General features: G+C 40.7%; 1 protein-coding gene across 5 annotated transcripts in view; it reads left to right on the forward strand.

The window, feature by feature from the left end:
* NR3C2 (nuclear receptor subfamily 3 group C member 2) overlaps positions 1-12,724 on the forward strand; it is a 201,373-nt gene extending 188,649 nt beyond the window's left edge. For 4 of the 5 annotated variants that reach the window (XM_035547923.1, XM_035547929.1, XM_035547935.1 and 1 more), the window contains 2 exons: positions 478-635; positions 9,934-12,724. In XM_035547923.1, coding sequence (XP_035403816.1) covers positions 478-635; positions 9,934-10,089 — 314 coding nt within the window. In that variant the 3' untranslated portion in view covers positions 10,090-12,724. The remainder of the gene's footprint in view (positions 1-477; positions 636-9,933) is intronic. The other variant, XM_050710352.1, reaches the window with a different exon arrangement.
* The last annotated feature ends 5,106 nt before the right edge of the window (positions 12,725-17,830 follow it).

Below are 17,830 nucleotides of genomic sequence, written 5' to 3' on the forward strand. Positions count from 1 at the left end.
AACACTCAAAGAAATTTTAGATGGTACTTGATGTGACTTGTTCTAGCATTTCCACACGTAACAGTTGTAATTCTTCCCCTCCTCCCCTAAGTGTGGGAAATCATTCAAGAATGATAAATCACATCTTCAAATTCTAAAAAAGTATTCTTGATCCATCTGGGTTTTTTATGTTGTTGTATGTGTGTGTGGTTGGGTTGTATTAAAAACAGTTTCAGCATGAGGATAGCGTGTCATATTTCTAAGATGCTGTCCTGTGTCTCAGCTAAGCAGTCTGCAATCACAGCTCTGTAGAGGATGCCTGAATCACTTGAAAATCTGCATGATGTTGTTGATTCCGTACCAATGTCTGTAAAATTATGGACGTTACTTCAAGGTTTAATTCTTTCATACATTAACTAGTGTAACTTTTTAAGTATGCACATCAAAAGAATAAGCAATGCAGTTAATATTAATATAAGACTGTCTTTTTAATGACAGTTCCCAAGGATGGTCTCAAAAGCCAAGCTGCATTTGAAGAAATGAGGGCAAATTACATTAAAGAACTAAAGAAGATGGTAACTAAATGTCCAAGTAACTCTGGGCAAAGCTGGCAGAGATTCTACCAACTGACTAAACTCCTTGACTCCATGCATGATGTAAGTATAACTCCTCAGGGAGTGCAGACAAGTTAAGCAAAAATCTCTCCATTAAGGTAAACCAGTAGATTTTAATTGTGCTAACTCACAGGGAGGAAAAAAAAAAAAAAAAGAAACCACAACACATTTTTAAAGGAACATCTGAGAGAAGTTGTTAGCAGACAAATTTAAGGACAATTGCCAAGTAAAATAAGAAAATATAAGTCATTAAGGGCTGGGTCCTGCTGCCTGCTCCTCTGTTGAATGGTAGTGTGTTCTCCAGTGATTCACTGAAGGTCAGAGGCTATTCAACAGGAGAAATGGTGTTAGCTCTGGCCCAAAGTTAGACATGGTGCGAGTGCACCACGCAGAGTATCCCTGAGTCATTTCTCGCTGAAAGGTGCTGGATTAGTGTGTCACGCATCTAACATGCCTGGTGTGCTGATAAATGTTGAATTAATTTGCTGATCTTTTACAGCTGGAATTCTAATAATGATGACTTTAAAAGATATTTTTAGACTTTGAAGCCATCTTGTGTATTTGAAGCTTTAACTGAGCTTTTCAAGTATAAGATGCACGGTATTGTTAGGTTGTTATTACCACCCTGTCTCATTCCAGTGTGAGGTGTTTGTTTTGTATGCGTCGGGTGTGAGATGTAATTAATGACATGGGAAACTAAAAGTTTAGTCCCGAAATGACAAGGCTATTGGTGCTTCAGCAAAAAAGGACTCGGAAGGGTTGTGGTGGGTGCCTGGTGCTTGGGACCAGCTCGTGATTTCAGAGCACGTGTCTAACATTGAGCTGTTGAGCTGGGAACAACCTGTTTCTGGCTGATAAAGTGGTAAGTGCAGAATGTTGCTTCTCCAGACATGGAGAAGCATCCCACACCCTCCTTCAGAGGAAGCCAGTGGCCCAGCTCTGATGTTCTCCCCAACCTGAGGGGTCTCCAGTGCCCCACATGAGTACACATCCTCTCTGAAGCTGTGCCATGGTGCAGTGAGTGATGGGGGGCTCTTGGGGCCAGAGATGGAGCTTTAGTCAGGTCTGGGTGCAACAGAGGGGTTGTCCCAACAAGCAGAGGCTGAAACATGGTAGCATGCAGGGATGACCTCCCAGTAACAACTGGTAAATGGCAGCAAAGGAAGAAACTGGTCTGCTCCATCCTGGGTGGGCAGGAAAGTAAATTTGCTGCGTGAAGGAACTACAGCACTTGCTTTCAGAGCCTGCATATAAATGTACTTCTTTGTACTCGACTTAAATTTCATTTTTGTAGAGACAGTACAGTACAGTGCACTTCAGGTCAAATCTGTATAAGAGCCCGAGGTCTGTTTACAGAATGTACATATGGAATTATTTTTCAAATATTGTTCTGTTGTTCATTAAAACATTGAAAATCTTGGTGGGAGGCAGGGAGAGTATTATTAGTACTGCAGTAACAGCTCATTCTTCGGAGATCGGGTTTCACTTGCTCTGTGCCAGCAAAGGAAGTTGTAGTGTTTCAGTGGAAAGAAAGGGGATGGGTCAATCATTTGCAAGATGTTCACATCTGAACCTCAGGGCAGTTAACAAACCCCTGCATTTAGGTAGTTTTCTAACCCTCTTGAGCATAGGTAGTGTCTAGGATTTGGTTTTAGGTGGATGTGTTTGTGTGGTGAAGGTGACGGGCTGGTAGAATCACGCTGGCTGGGAATGCCACAGTGTCCTACAAACATTTTCCAAAACACAGCATTAACCACTGGAAACTGAACTAGCCAGAGGAGAAGCTCCTTCAGATTGTTCTTGTGTTTTGTTTAATCTTTAATTAAGCTATTTTTGTGTTACTTTTGTTTTAATAGAGCGCTCTATTACAAAGGACTTTGTAAAGAAAGTCCTACTGTCAGCATTCTCCTTTAAAAAGACCAGTTGTCTACACAACAGTGCTTTCTTTCAGAGGTGTTATTTGAGATGTTCAACAAAGACACCTGTTTATTTTTCCTCTCTAAAACTGATTTTTCGCTTCTCGGTGTTTGAAATCCATCAGAATACATTTAGAGAGGTGATAACATTAATGAGAAGTGAGAATTGCTCCTCTCCCCCCACTGCCAGGTAGTGCAGGATTTCTCCGTTCTGTCCATGTAAATGCAAATTTTCTGCTCGGTCCCTTCATATAGGAGGAATGCTTTTTCAGCCGTCACCTGTGTATTTTTAACTTACTCCATTATAATTTTAGAGAATCAGAATATATTTGGTGCTGAGCATTCTAACTGGAGCTGAAGTCCCGTGTTTATATGCAGCTGTAACTACAGCATTGGCATTTACAGCAGACGCCCGAAGGGACTTGTGCACAGTTCATGCTTATTCAGTCCTCCCGCTGCCTCCAGCTTTTTCAGCAGAGCAGAGCAGGGCAGCATCTCGCCATTGTGGAGTTCACTTTACCTGAGCGAGGCAGCCGACAATAAAGGAATACTACTTCTTTGCACCTTCACGCTTCCTTCTATCGACCTTATTTTTAGATAGACTTTCTGAGGGCTACGTGAAATGAACCACATGGGAATATCGGGTTACAGGCTTCTTGGCTTATATAACATGAGGAAGAAGAAAAAAAAAAAAGAAAAAAAAAAACAAGATGGCTTTATATCGCTCTGTGCTCTAAATCATTCATCCACATAGCGAACATATGTGCAGGTGAGAAAGCGCTGAGGTGAGGAAAAAAGAAATTTTCAAGAAGGCCAGGTAGGCACTTAAGTACTGGAAAAGATCAGCAGCTTTACCTAATGATCCATAGAGCCTCGAGGCGCCAAAAGCAAAACTGAAGTAGCAAGAGATGGAAATCCATCCCAAGCAGATGAGACAACTGCGGTCTCACACACATGCGTGTGCACACCCATGCTCAGCCCTAGGAGCATGTCTGCGGGCTGCGGCGTGCCCAGCATCACCGTGTGTCTGCATGGCGCTGTGTGCAAGCAGTGGCTGCTGACACAGCCAGTGCCAGCTGATAGCATTGGCCGGGTCGCACGGTGTGCCCTTCCCCTCCCTCAGCGCGAGATGACGGAAGTGAGGCTGTTGCCATTTATTTGCTATCGTGCTGAGGCTCAGCCATGCTTTCGTGGACGGACACAGTGTGGGTAGGGTCTGGGAGTGCTGTGGGCAATAGCACCATCAACCTCTTTCCTTTGTGTAGGGCTTGTGTTTCTTCTGACATGGCTGGCCCACTTTCATCATTCCACAAAGCACCATTAGGTATTGAGAGCCGCTGTGTAGCGGGGACGGCCCGTCTCTACCCAGAACAGAAAGATTTCAGTCGTGTGCCCATGAGGGCTGTGGGCATTTCAGCGAGGGGTACGCGTGCAGGGCTTGGTCATAGGTGAACTGCATTATGTGATCAGACGAATGGCATGCAGGAACATTAGAAACAGATGTACTGCACATGGTATCAAAAACTTCATTTGGATCCTCCTCAGCATCTCCTGTTGGCTTTGGCAGGAAGGGTTGTATCTTGCATGGCAAGCTTCATTTCATATAGAGAGTTTAGTGTATGGTTAGGCTGTTTGCAGAACAAAAGCTGAGTTTGGTTTCAATCTGGCTGATACTAAACAGACTTTGAGTTAAGAGGGCTTTTGTTTCGATGCCATGACATTAAACCCTAATGTGAACCTTCCCCTTGTCTTGGCAAGGCACAGCACTGCACTGTCATTTGCTTGTTGATATTTTCTGCCAAACAAAAATAAATTCTTTAAGGCTCATGCTGCTGAATAATTAATTTTTTATGGTTCCTGAAGGGAATACTTTATAGCTGAGGTGGATCTTTCCGTAGGCTGAGAGAGCCAGGATTACACTCGCTGAGAAAGCTGACAGTGGGAAGAAGGGCGCAACTCCTCAAGGGGCAGGTTTGCAAGGCACGCTGTGGTGGATGCAAATGTACCTCTGCAGGTGCTCGATCCCGCAAATACGGAGCCACAGATGAGCCCCTCAGCTGTTGCCAGCACCTTTGGGTGCACTTCTGCTCCTGACTTGCCAAAGTTGTGTCCCTCTGCTGATGAGCTGTTCAGTTCCAGCTCCTGAAGTCTGCACATCGGCATTTCTCTGCTTACTGAGAGGCAGGAGCCGATCTCCAGTCCCTTGTGTGGCCACTGCAACACCAGCAGTGATGTAAGAGTGCGCGTGTTGTAGCTAATAAGCGTCTGTTAAGTGACAGATTCGTTCCCAGATCCTTAATGGAAACAGTGGGCTGCTCTCAGGGTCGTCTTGCTCTGCTTCTCGTGGTCGGGTCTTTTCTCCTTTGTGGTACGAGGTGTTGGTTGGAGGGCAGAGCCCCCAGTTCCCAACAGAACAAGGGAGACTTGGCCCAAAATTTGCCCTGGCCAAGGGCTCGGGACACGTGGTGTATGATATTGTGGGTTTGCACACATCCTCCAGCTATGCAAACTGAGTTCAGCTCTGGTTCCTCCATGTCATGTCCAGCTGTCAAGTACTAGACTACCTGCAAGTGCTGTGGTTTCTGTGTGCGTGTTTATGGGGGGGGGGGGGGGGGGGGGGGGGGGGGGGGGGGGGGGCGTGGAAAGAGTACAGTTCCTAAATGAGATAAATGCAGCTGTCCAGGCAGAACAGGGTTCCGGTCTGCTCTGGTTAGATACTTTTAGTGCCTAATCCATATGCATTTTATCCTCCCTTTATTCTTTGCTGGCATGAGGCAAATGCACTGCATAGCTGGATGCAGAGGCTTGCTTCCTTGGACTTGCCTCACCTTCCCCCTGCACTGTGTGGGAAGTTTTCCTCTTTGGGAAGTTTTTGGAGTGACATTTTGGTAAGAGAATGCTGGGGTTTTGTCAGTAATAGCTGCAGCTAATAACAGGAAAAACTACTCAGCACTGTGTCGTTATCCTACTGGTGTCTTAATTGCTGTATCAGTAGGCTTCAATGCAAAGACGCTCCCGATAGGGAAGTGCTGTGGACTTTCATACTATGCTCAGAGACTGGGAGAGATCCTGAAGTCAGAAAACTTAGCGCAGAAATGGGCACCCTTGCAAATGAGACCATTCTTACCACTTCTGGAAGTATGAGGGCATGGTGAGATTGCCAAACTCAAATCGGTTCTTTTTGCTGTAAAAATTCTGCAAGTGCTCAAAGGTCACTGTAACTGTATTAACTTCAGGGACTTCATTAACAGATTCATTTTTCTAATTACGAAGAACAGTATGGGTGGAAAAAGTTAATTTTATGGAAACCCCACCCTAGTAACAGAAAATGAAGTTTGATTAACACTCCTGTTTCTCAGAGGCATTTAATACAGCACGCAAACGCAAAGACTTAAGTAAAACTCTCAGAAAAACCTTTTCAAGGCTGCAGCAGATCTGGTAGAAGTGCAGCACCCTCTGTGTAGGGCAGTGATGACAGGACGAGGAACAGTTAGTGAGTGAAGCGGTGAAGGACTGTAGCCAGCAGCTGATCCACATGCCTGGAAGCGAGCTGTCCTGCCTTGGAGCAGTCGGGGTGACGGGGATGGGGACGTACCAATTCCCAGCCGCGTGTCCGCACCCCTGCAGCCCAGCTCAGTTAGTGCAGCAGTGGTGGGGGCTCCGTCCTTGGAGGTGCCTGGCACCCGAGAGCTGCTGCCCCGACTGCCCCACGTGCGGAGGGAGGGAGGCTTGCTGCGCGTTCTTGCTGTCTCTGCAGAGAGTTGAACAGCCACGCACCAAAGTGGTAAGAGCGATGTCCGGGTTGCGTCTTGAAGAAATGGGAGTTATTCTAGTTGTGGTCTTAACTGCACTGACTGCTCTCTGCTAAGGCTGTAACTCTTAAAACATGCTTCGCTAACTGGAATAATCAAAGACTGTGAAATTAGGCAAGTTTCTGGTCACTGTCACAACAAGTTGTGAAAACAGCGGTGCTCTCGTTCACACCGCTGAATTGTAGTGGTGCCGTTCGGGCTGCTGTCGTAGAGGTGGTGTCAGCATTTCTTGCACAAGCTGCCAGAAGCAGAGGGTGAAAATGGTTTGGTAAAAGGCAGTCGGGAGCCCGCAGAACACCAGGATTTTACAGTGCTTTTTAGAAGAAAAATCAGCAGTATATTTGATCTAGAAAAATCGTAAGCCAAATGTAGAGGTGCCAGACAGCTTGCGTATCTTTCTAATTTAGAGACCACTTGTAACCTCTCATGTATCAGTCACTGTCACCACGCTGACAGAGCTTAAATCTTGGAAAAGAAAGCAAACTTTTCAGTTCCTTACAGAAGAGGGAGCTTCTCTTTTAAAGTAAAAGGCTAGCTAACTTATTTACCTGTTATAAAGCACACTAACTGATACAATAGAGTACCAGATGAATGCTGCAGAGGTAGCTACTGAAATTTCAAAACTAATGTTGCCTATGGAATCTGAATTCTTCATCCCTTCAGTGCATCTTCATATCAAGGCTGCTGGCAATATTTAAAAACACATGCGAACACGCATGCAGAAAAGAGCACTGCTTGCTGCTTGGTTCTCAGCCGTGCTACTCCCTTCCTTCAGTTACTACTTCTGCAGCCTTCTCTAGCTGACCTTTCCGTATTATATTATTATATGCCCCTGATTCTCTTGCAGTATTTATTTTTACTTATATATTACATGATGCTCTCATATCAATTCCTTTAAAAAAAAAAAAAAAAAGCCAACAACAACAAAACACCCCTACTGCTAGACCCCCCAAACCACACAGCTGCAGTTGTTCTAACCATAGTCCAGTGGTCCTTGTTACACGTGGTACAGATGCTTCAACTTGGAGTTCTTATTGCTGTTTTCTTTTGTTGTGGTTGATTGTTATTACATATGTTAAAGTTGATAACTTTGCTTAAGAAAGGAAATAGAGGACCAAAAATTTTAGAGGACTAACTAGATAGAGAATATATTATTCTTGAGGCTCAAAAAAAATTATTACATGATAGGGAGTTCTAGATTTTTGTCCTAATTGCTGGGTAATTTAACCTTTCCTCCCCTCTCTGGTGACAATCATGCGCTATGATTATGATAACTGTGATCATATCCTCTGTGCTCCCCGCTGGACAGCTACCTTATTTATTGTGTAGAACAGATTTTGCTCTCTTGATGTTATTATTTTTCAGTTTGCCTTTATTTCACATACCACCCAGCCATTCATGTATACTTAATTTACTACAGCTAAGAGCTAGCTATGAAGGGCAGAATTAATAGTTTCTAAGTAGGCTTTTCTGTGATACCCATCCCACTGCATTCAGAGGCATCACAAAAAAATCTTCACAAATTGGTGTGGTGCAGGAATTAGCTTAAATTGACAGAAGGTGAGCCATTGGCACAGCACAGCTGGTTGGCAGTCGGACAGTGATGACCCCAGCCCCTCTCTTAGGTTCAGTGATGTGAATGAAGTGCTTGTGTTCAAGTCATGGTCAAGGCTGTGGGATGTGAGGCTTGGTTTGCCTGGGTGCTGGTGTTTGAGGACACAGGCAGGAGATACAGTGGCTGTATATCGAGAGTTTCCTTCACTTCGTTTTTGTGCGTTTGGCCTATTTTCTGCATACGGTATAGGCAAGAAAAAAATTTGTAATGGCTAAAGCTAAACCCTTGAACATCAGCATTTTTCCTTGAAAACCAAATAATGTCTATGCTGCTTATTTAGCATGCATCTGTTCTAATTAATTAGCATTGCCTCATGACATGCCAGATCATCAGGAATGAACTACGCAATAGCAAACAGACTCTTGTAGTGCTCAATAGCAGAAGGTTGTGTGTTTCAGTGGTCCCAGCACTTTCTTGGTGGTGTTCATAAACTGTTTATATGTTTGCCAGAACAGCTGTGAAAGTCCTGAAACTAAGTAGTAAGGTATGGAGCTACAGGAAGGTAGTCTGTTGTTGCCTGTATATTTTTATTTCTTTTTCAGCCTTGCTGAGGTACACTTTTATTTGCTGCATCTTTAACTGGGGCTTTACTGCAGAGTACAACTCTACATGTTCAGAATTGAAACAACAAACTTGTATTTGATAAACTACATAAGCAGAAATGGTGTAAATCCTTTGTAAAGACAGAAGGCACTGCATCATTTTTGACTTTGCAAACATCAGTTTGCAATTTCGTGTGGAGACAGACAAAAAAAAAAAAACACACAATGAAAAGTAAAAATTAACTTTGATTCATGTGGTGTGGTTAAATTTCCCATAAGGTATAGACCAAAACAAAGACCTGGAACTGACAAATGAGAAGAATAAAACTGGAGATGAGGTAGAAGCCAGACTATATTGGTGCTTTTAAGACGTACATTGTTGTTTTTTTTCCCCCCCACACCAAAAAGCTGATGCTATCTGTATGCTATTTAGTGTTTTAACTTGCATTCCTGTTACTCTTGGAAACCACCTTTATTAGGATTACGAACAGCTGTCTGTTGCCATTTGGGACAACTATGGTATGGTTTCATGTGTGAAAACCTCTGCTGCCCAGAATAAGCAGAAGGGCTACTGCTGCTAAGTGTAAGGTACAGCTTTGTTCTGCTGGTGGTCCTACAGTAGTAACTCAGTACTTGAAGTATTACAGGAAAAAAAAGTTTCCTTCTCTGTCATTGAAGGACTCCTTAGAAATGTTTATCTTATCTTTCCAATTCTCAATATTATGCTTAATTTACTGAGAGAAAGTGTGCTGCTACCAAAAATAGAGAACTTTATTTCTGAAAAAAAAAACCAAAAAAAACTACTACCTCCCTAAATATTGCCTCTCTAGTTTAATGAGAAGTAAGCAGGAAAAAAAAGGTATAGTGTGTATGTATTTAAAATGTATTTATATATGAATAGAAATGTTTTATCAGATGAACACTCTCATATGGACTGTGATGCTATAAAGCCTGGAAGGCCTTGGTGTGACATGGCATTTGTTTCATTCAGCTGCTCTGGAAGTTTTTAAGTTGTGGCCCTTGGAGAGTACTCTGAAGTTAACCAAATAATTTGACTTAATGTACGTGTATTCAGCTGAAATGTAAAGAAAGATACAACAGTTTATGGTTGATCTTTTCCCTGTGGGCAGAAGGCTTTCTTTTCATAGACATTGAGTACCAATAGTTTACACAGTGGCCAGTTGCTGTTTAGTGAAATGCAAAGTGTAATAATGGTGAAAAATCAGATCTGTGGAGGTATCTGGGTTTCTCCGTGTTAGCTGATTTTTAAACAATGCCGTAGCACTTTGGGAGTTGAATATTTTTGTTTGCCTTTTGCTTTTTTGTTTGGAAATGGACTACCCAGTCAGAATAAGGTACCATTTCCTGGTGATAATCCATCATTATCAATAAGCTATTGTTTGCCTGCAAAGTTATCTGCATTTTTCCTAAGTATTGTTTCTTTCTGTATTTCAGCTTGTCAGTGACTTACTGGAATTCTGTTTCTACACCTTCCGAGAGTCTCAGGCACTGAAAGTAGAGTTTCCAGCCATGCTGGTGGAAATCATCAGTGACCAGCTACCAAAGGTGGAATCTGGGAATGCCAAGCCCCTGTACTTTCACAGGAAGTGATAGAAAATGTCTTAAATGGAAGAACTTTGCCTTAAGTTTCCCTGTGTTATTCCACACCCATGAAGGACCCAAGAAACCATATTTTAAACATGCTATTTACACTTGTTCAGCAGTCTCTGAATAGTCTAAAATCATACGAAGGGTTTGGGGAATGAAAAACGGTTGACTTGGATTTGGCAAGACCTAGATGTTTGGAAATTACCCCATAACCCTAAAGCATTTAGAAAATGTTCCTGTTCCTCTGGATGAAAAGCCATATCTAGTCAATAACTCTTTGATTTTGATATTTTAACAGATGGAGTTTTAAATATGCCATGTAGTTTCTGGTATTGTTTGCTTGTTTTAAAAGGGTTCAAGAACTAATGAGAACTTTTTAAAGCTTACCCTTGGTTTGCACATAAAACGTAAAGTCAATATGGGGCATTAATATTCTTTTCTTCTAAAAAAAATAAAAACAAACAAAAACTATATATATACACACACACATATATACACACACACACACACAAAACCCTAATGTGTAAAGTAATAACAGAACATTTGGTGTGGAATACTCTGTTATCCCCACCTGTGGCATTTGTTATCCCATGTTATCCCCTCATAGATGATATACACTGTGTTAAGTGTCCATTTACTATTTAATTAAGAAGGATAAGATGCGAAAACAAATGCCCTGGTATCAATTTATAGTATCTATTGTGCTGGCTTTACAAATAATTTTTTGCAGTCTTTTGCTGTACTGTACATTGCTGTATGTATAAATTGTGAAGGACCTGAAATAAGGTGTAAGGAACTTTTGTAAATGAGACAAAAAAAAATCTTTAATGGTTAATAGGATGAATGGGAAAGTATTTTTGAAAGAACTCTATTTTGCTGGAGACTATTTAAGTACTATCTTTGTCTAAACAAACAAGGTAATTTTTTTGTAAAGTGAAATGTTCTGCATGCATAATGAACCGTTTACAGTGTATTTAAGAAAGGGAAAGCTGTGCCTTTTTTAGCATCATATCTAATTTACCATCTTACAATATCTGTTGTAAATAACCACACTTAACCTTTTCAGTTGTATTTAAGCCTTTCTATTTTCCTCTATATTTTTTCTCCCTTTTGTCTCGCTTGCAAGTATACGTGACGAGCACATCTTAGAAATCGTGCTTCATATTTCTGTAGGAAACTACACTTGTTGTGTTTGCCACTTTACGAAGGTTTCATTTAACAAGACAAATTACAGTCTCTCCAAAGCTTTTGCCAGCTTAATGATACAGTAAGTTCTTGCCCTCTACTCCCTTTCTCTCTCAGGGGAAGAGGTGAATAAGACACTGAATGATTTTTCTTTTTTTATTACGGTTTCCCAAATTGTTTTTTTGTTTTCCTTTGAATACTGGATACGTAAAACATCTTAAAAGGTCAGATTATTATTTCAGATTGGGGAGAATGATTTCTGAATATGATGAAAGGAACATGCAGATCATTACAGTAAGTACATTGAACAGACTTGTACTGGTGAGAGGGATGGTAAGGTACTGATACGGGCAGATTAGCTGAGTAGAATTTTTAGTGAAAAAACTCCAAGCATATTTAATTTTGTATGAATTTTTGTAATAATCAGAATACACAAAAGAAAGATATTCACACTACAAGTTCAACTCAGTTGGTCTGATTTTGTCTCAAAAACATTTTCTCTAGAATAAGACTGCAAAGAAAAACTTTTTGAGGTGATTTTCACTATTTCACAATTTATAAGCAAATATGAAATTTTGGAGTAGAATAGAGGACAGGTGAACTTTTCTGAGGCTCAACTGTTGCTACCGTATGCTAATTTCAATAGAATAGTTTTTCAGAGTCCTAATCTATAGCGTTCTCTCTGGGTGACACTGATGTTTTTGAGCTATAATTTGTCCCCTGACCGGTCAGAATGTAGCATTTCTTTCCAATGGTGGTCTAATAGGAATTATACACCCTTTCTGATTCCAAATTTTGAGGTGCACTGAAGACAGTCAGTGCTACTTGTCTTTTTAAATGACACCTGCCTTATGCAATGGGTAATCTGTAAAGACTGTATTCAGAGAGGTTTTTTATATATAAATATATACATACATATATTATTTGCATTTTGGAAGTCTAATTCATAGGCAGATCTTTAAATACTGACCTGCACAGCAATATGAAAGCCAAACTTCCAATGTGAGACACACAGCATGCAGACTGGTTGTTTACAGTAAAGAAACAGTCATACATCCATCTTTTCATTTACTTTTTTTTAAAAAAAGTTTAAAATAGAAAAACTTCACAGCCAGGTTCTGGGTGAATACAGTCTGCAGCAGCTTTTTATATTAACAAAGTTACTGCCTCCTTTTCTGTCTCAGAGTAACTTTGCTTGAATAAAATAGCAAAGCCATATTCTACACTTCACTGTTAAATGCCTGTCCCAGTCCAAATTGTTGTCTGTTTGCTCCTATTTTTGTACCTTATTACTTTTAATCTTGGTTTGGTACAATTCATAATTCACAGAAACTTCATATAATTAAACACACTAAATTAGTTTTAAAAAGCAATTTATATCTTTATGCAAAAACGTATGTCTGTCTTTGCAAACAACTGTAAGCAGATTATAATAAATCCTTTACTTTAATCACCTGTTGTTTATGAAACCATTCATTGATTATTATTTTTTGCTAGAGATCATTGAAGTAATAGATACAATTGGATATAGATGTTGTAAGAGGCAGTATTCTCTTATCAAGGACACTTAAGCAGAATAGCCATCACTTTTTTTTTTTTTAATCTAAACCTGTGTACAGCAAAAAAAACTTCAGTTTTTAGCTACCAGGAAGTTAAATTATTTTGAATTTGTTTAGAATGAAATAGGCATTTGTCTCCTGCAAAATAAAAGACAAACGAAAACATCTTTTAAAAGTGGGCTCCTGTTCATTGAGCTAAATTATTTTGTTGTAAGAACGAACGGGGATATACAGCAAGAGCATTGTATACACAGTTAAAAATGTAAAATAGTGTTAATGTACTGCAGTGGGTATTTCAGGAATACTACACACCATGCGACTGACCAGTTGCATAAAATAAAATAGAAAGACTAAAGTTTGCAATAGCAAAATCTTATTAAAACGATGATACTTTACAATCAATAATGCAAAAAGCTAATTCACAGGGTGGTGTTTTTCACTGACTTGTTAAAACATTTATGAAATTAAACAATTCTACAGTTAATGCACTTTTAATTGTTTATTAAAGATTTGACTTTTTCTTTTTTTAGAGCAATGTTTTCAGCTGGAGGTCAATGACTCGATAAGATAGACAGCAGTTCTGAGGCCAGGAAGCTCAGAGGAATGTTTAAGAATTCTTGGAGTTTAAATAGATTCCTGGATGAAAAAATAAAAGCAGCCAGCAGTATGGTGTAAACAGTAAAATCTATGCATAATGATGCATTTATAATTAGGGGTTTGCTTCTGTATGTTTAAAGCTTTTTAAATAAATAGAAAATATTGTTTGGTCTTTATGTTAATGTCTGCAAGTACCTATTTTTCTTTTTCTTTTTTTTATACAAATTGTACAAATATACATGAATTAAACTGGTTTGATTGCAAGTATTTCTTGCATTTTAATCTTAGATAGCTGCTGGTGCAGTGATATCCTTAGAAACAAGGTTCTGCACACTTGGAAACAATATTAAACAACAAAAAGTAACTAACAATGCAATATAACATCTTCAGACATCTAGCAATTTGTTGTTATCAAGCTCTAGTAATTTGGACTATAATGCACATACAATGGCTTCAGCCAGACAGCAGCAGCTCACACTGTATAATAAGAAATGCCCAGCCTTGAGGAGTTTGGTTCATTTGATCTGGGTACTTGTGCTTTCCAAATGATGAAGTGGTGACACCGTTACATGCAAAAACCACATCCTGCTCAAAGAAACAAAACCAGCAGCCTTCACTAGCCAGACAAATTTGGCTTGAGGTAACCCAGAGCTGCTCTACCTACTGACCAGAGGTAGAATTTCTTCCCTGGAAATACAGATTGACTATGTTACATATACAAGGTTTCTCAAGTTAATAAATCAAATTGCCTTCTCAAGAGTCAGGTCTCTTCCAATTACATTAAGAAAGTTAGAAAAGGAAATAAAACTCGTGCTATGCTGGTTCGTTCTGGGCACTCCCTTGAATATCTACTGCAAAGTTCTGCATGAAACTAAGTCTGTGGTGCAAGACCACCACTTAATTGCTTTTTTTTTTTAATAGCACATTACACAAACCTTTTATTGTCAAAAATCCTTGCACCTGCCTTCTGTTTGCTGAATCGTCACCAGGAAAGAATAGTAGAGGATCAGCAGTGTTATGAAAAATTTCCCATATGTTTAGAAGCAGATGTATCTGTCATATGCTGTTCTAGAAATATAAAATGCTATCACTACTTAAAAACAAAATGAAACTTATATTCTGACCTCAAGCTGGGACACTGCTTTCTCTCAGGTATCTGCAGAGAATGGGAGTCTATGTTGCGTACAATATTAATAATAAGATAGAAAGTAGTGAAAAATACCCTTTCATTTCAAATATTTTTGTTAGGTAAAACATGCCATATACTGTAAGGTGTTAACACTTTAAATGTAATGTCAATAGGATGAAGTTTTATTTGGTGCTTACCTGTGGTTACTGGAAGTGCAGATGACGGCACGCTGCTGAATTCTCACATAGAAAACGACGCCTGAGGCACAGTCAGCCCAATAGGTGAAACTCCAGTGAAGATTTCCACTTAAACGTATTTAGCTCTGGTGCATTTATGGACCACACAAGCCCTCTGTCAGCAGTGGATGGAATTTTCTCATGAAATTGCAAACCAGGTAAGAATGGTGAAATGGGTTAAGAGAAGAAATGAAGGAACAGAGCACTGAGAAAGGCAAAATTCTCCCCAGGTCTTTTCTATGATGCAATTACAGAGGCTCAGCTAACTCGAGCTATAAGCAATGTAGCAGAAACACCTATCTTCATTACAGGCCAGATAAATGAGTCCTAAGATTCTTCTTTCAATTCCAATGAAAGGCTGGGAATCAGAAGGAAACCTGCCATGAAGATCAGGGAGGACATTGACTAACAACATTCAGCAGTCTGAAAACCCCAGGGAGAACAGCGAAGTGAAAATGCCGCCCGGCCAAGGAGCAGAGCTGAGTGCTGTCCAGTGAGTAACACACACTGCGAATTCCTACTCATCCCAACTAGGCTGGAGGCTCAGCTTTTTCATTAATTATTCGGCAAACACACATTAGACCTTAATCCCCAGGCAGAGGCGTACAACCTCTGTTCCCACAGAGAAACACCCCACAAAGAAAACATCTTGCATAAAATGTACAAAACAGTTTACTCCTAAATCACCCTCTTTGATTTGCAGCCTGCATCAGGCACTTGCTACAGGGAGTCTCAGCTTTTGAAAACAGCCCTACATGCCTCTACGCACAGCAACCGGCGCATAGCAAGGGCGGAGGAACCCTGCCCACGGATTAAGCTGAAACTGTACCCACAGTTGTGACACGAGAGCAGTTCCCTGCGAGAGGACAGGGACAGCCCAGAATCACTGAGCATGACCACTCCTGCTGCCAGGCTAAAAGAGAAAAGCCCTTCAGCTGGCTTTCTCCACAGCTGATTTCCTGTCCTCCATCCTGCTTCAAGTTAACTCTGTTCTTCCCACATCTGCCAGACCATGAAAAAGAAAGACAAGAGGCATGCCCTAAAGCCCATGTTCAGGAAAGAAAACAATCTCAAAGAACTGTAAAAGGGGCCTGACTTTCTTAATATGAATTTTATTTCTTAGCATCCTTTAATCTCTACTTCCAAATAGTCAGTGCAAGGGCACCATTTGCAGAGCTATTCAACACTGAGAAGGATGCCTGAGATGTGCCATGGCTACTCAGCTGCACAAATCTGTACTCAGCCTTGGTATGACCAGGGCGAAGTGGAAAACCGTATGCTGGGTAGCAGTGACCACAGCTAAATTCCTAAGAGGCAGTGTGGTTAACCTGAAAGCCAGATCAGATCTGGCTCAGCACACACCACTGCTTTCGGACAAAGTCTGGGATGTGAGAAAGTTTGAAATAGTATTTACCTTTGCTCAGTGTATCGTTTCTCAGTGAGAAGTTTCCTTCTTTGGGTTCCGCGTGGCTCCAGAAGTAACAGGAATCTCAAAACATCTCACCTAAAGGCAAATAGGGTCACAGGGCTGGACTGAAGAGACACTGAGCATGTCTTTTATTCCTTTCTCTATATATCTGCCTTTTTTAACCACCTCAGTTAAAAGAAAAAAAAATGCAGTAAGAACAGAACTAGAGCTGAGAAATACATTGATAATTTTGGAAGACAGCAACCAGAACAAGAGCTAACATACACTGCACGTTTAAAACAGCAGCAAAACAAATGGAAGTGACTTATAAAGCCTCTAAGCTTTAAGTTATCACTGCTTCGCTAGCTGATGAGCCAGCATACCTAGCTGCCACACCTACTAGGCTAATAACGAGGATTTACACTCTCCCTGTTCTGTCAAACATTTTTAACTAGTAGCAATGAAAACTGAATTTGGCCACACAGACAACATCCTGCTTTCAGAATGACTCTGTTAAGGTCACAAATGAGTTCATGCAAGTCCCAGGCGACGTGATAACCAGCCAAAACAGCACTTTGCCATGTGAACAAATCTGAGCAAGGAAACCTGCAATCTCTTGCTGCATGTATTGCTGTAACTATTTCCTTAATACTGTGTCAAGAAGCAAATTATAGAACTGGATCTCCTTTACAGAAGTCATCTTCCGTGCTTGGGTCACTCAGCCACTGTGCCAAGACAAGAATTGCCTGTGGCAGAGTCACTGCTCACATACAAGGAGAATTCACAAAATGAAACTCCTCCAAGCTATGAGGTTTAGTGCTGGAGAGCAGTACCGACTTGGCCCCACCATTGCTCCATCTGGAAATGATTTTTGCATACTCCAACGGTCTATACAGTCTGGGCAAAGGAACAAATAATGGTATGAAGTTAAATCTTAAGGGGAAAAAAAACACCCCAACCTTAAGGCAGCATTAGCCATTAACTGATTTACTAATCACATTAGTTAGAAAAACTTGCAAGTAAAGTGGATATCTGCTGTAAATGACTCAAAATCCATGGAGTCCAATCTAACAAATATCTGAGCCTGTACTAACATGCAACCCTGTCAGATTTTCCTGCATCCACTCCTCTGCCTCCCAGAGGGTCTTAGTTGAAGGAGAGTAAAATACAAAGGTTAATGACAAACTGCACGTAGCATTTTTATCACAGGGCACAGATTTATACACCACAAGATTTCTGGAAGCTTTTTCTATAGTCACAGATAACTCTCTTACTGCTCAGATAGTTCTACAAATTCCGAGGCAGCTACTTGAGGACTCTGATACTGTGAAGTCTCATTAGGACCTTACAATCTACAGTTACGGGGGAGGAAGAAAGGGAAGCTCACGGAGAAGCCAGACAGATAGACAACAGATAAAATGCACAATGCCTCCAGGATGCACAAGGATCACAGCCAGAGATTCACTTTTCCTTTTGGCTTGGGCTTGCAGTTGCCTATTCTGAGTGACGAAAGTACCCAATCCATTTTAAAGCCTGTTTGTGACTGGCTGCAAAGAGCTGCCAATAATTATTTCATGTCATAACTTACAGAAACAGAGTAAAATATTCTCCAACTAAGGAATGACTTAGG

The sequence above is a fragment of the Cygnus atratus genome, chromosome 4 (assembly GCF_013377495.2).
Source record: "Cygnus atratus isolate AKBS03 ecotype Queensland, Australia chromosome 4, CAtr_DNAZoo_HiC_assembly, whole genome shotgun sequence".
NCBI classification, from domain to species: Eukaryota; Metazoa; Chordata; class Aves; order Anseriformes; family Anatidae; genus Cygnus; species Cygnus atratus.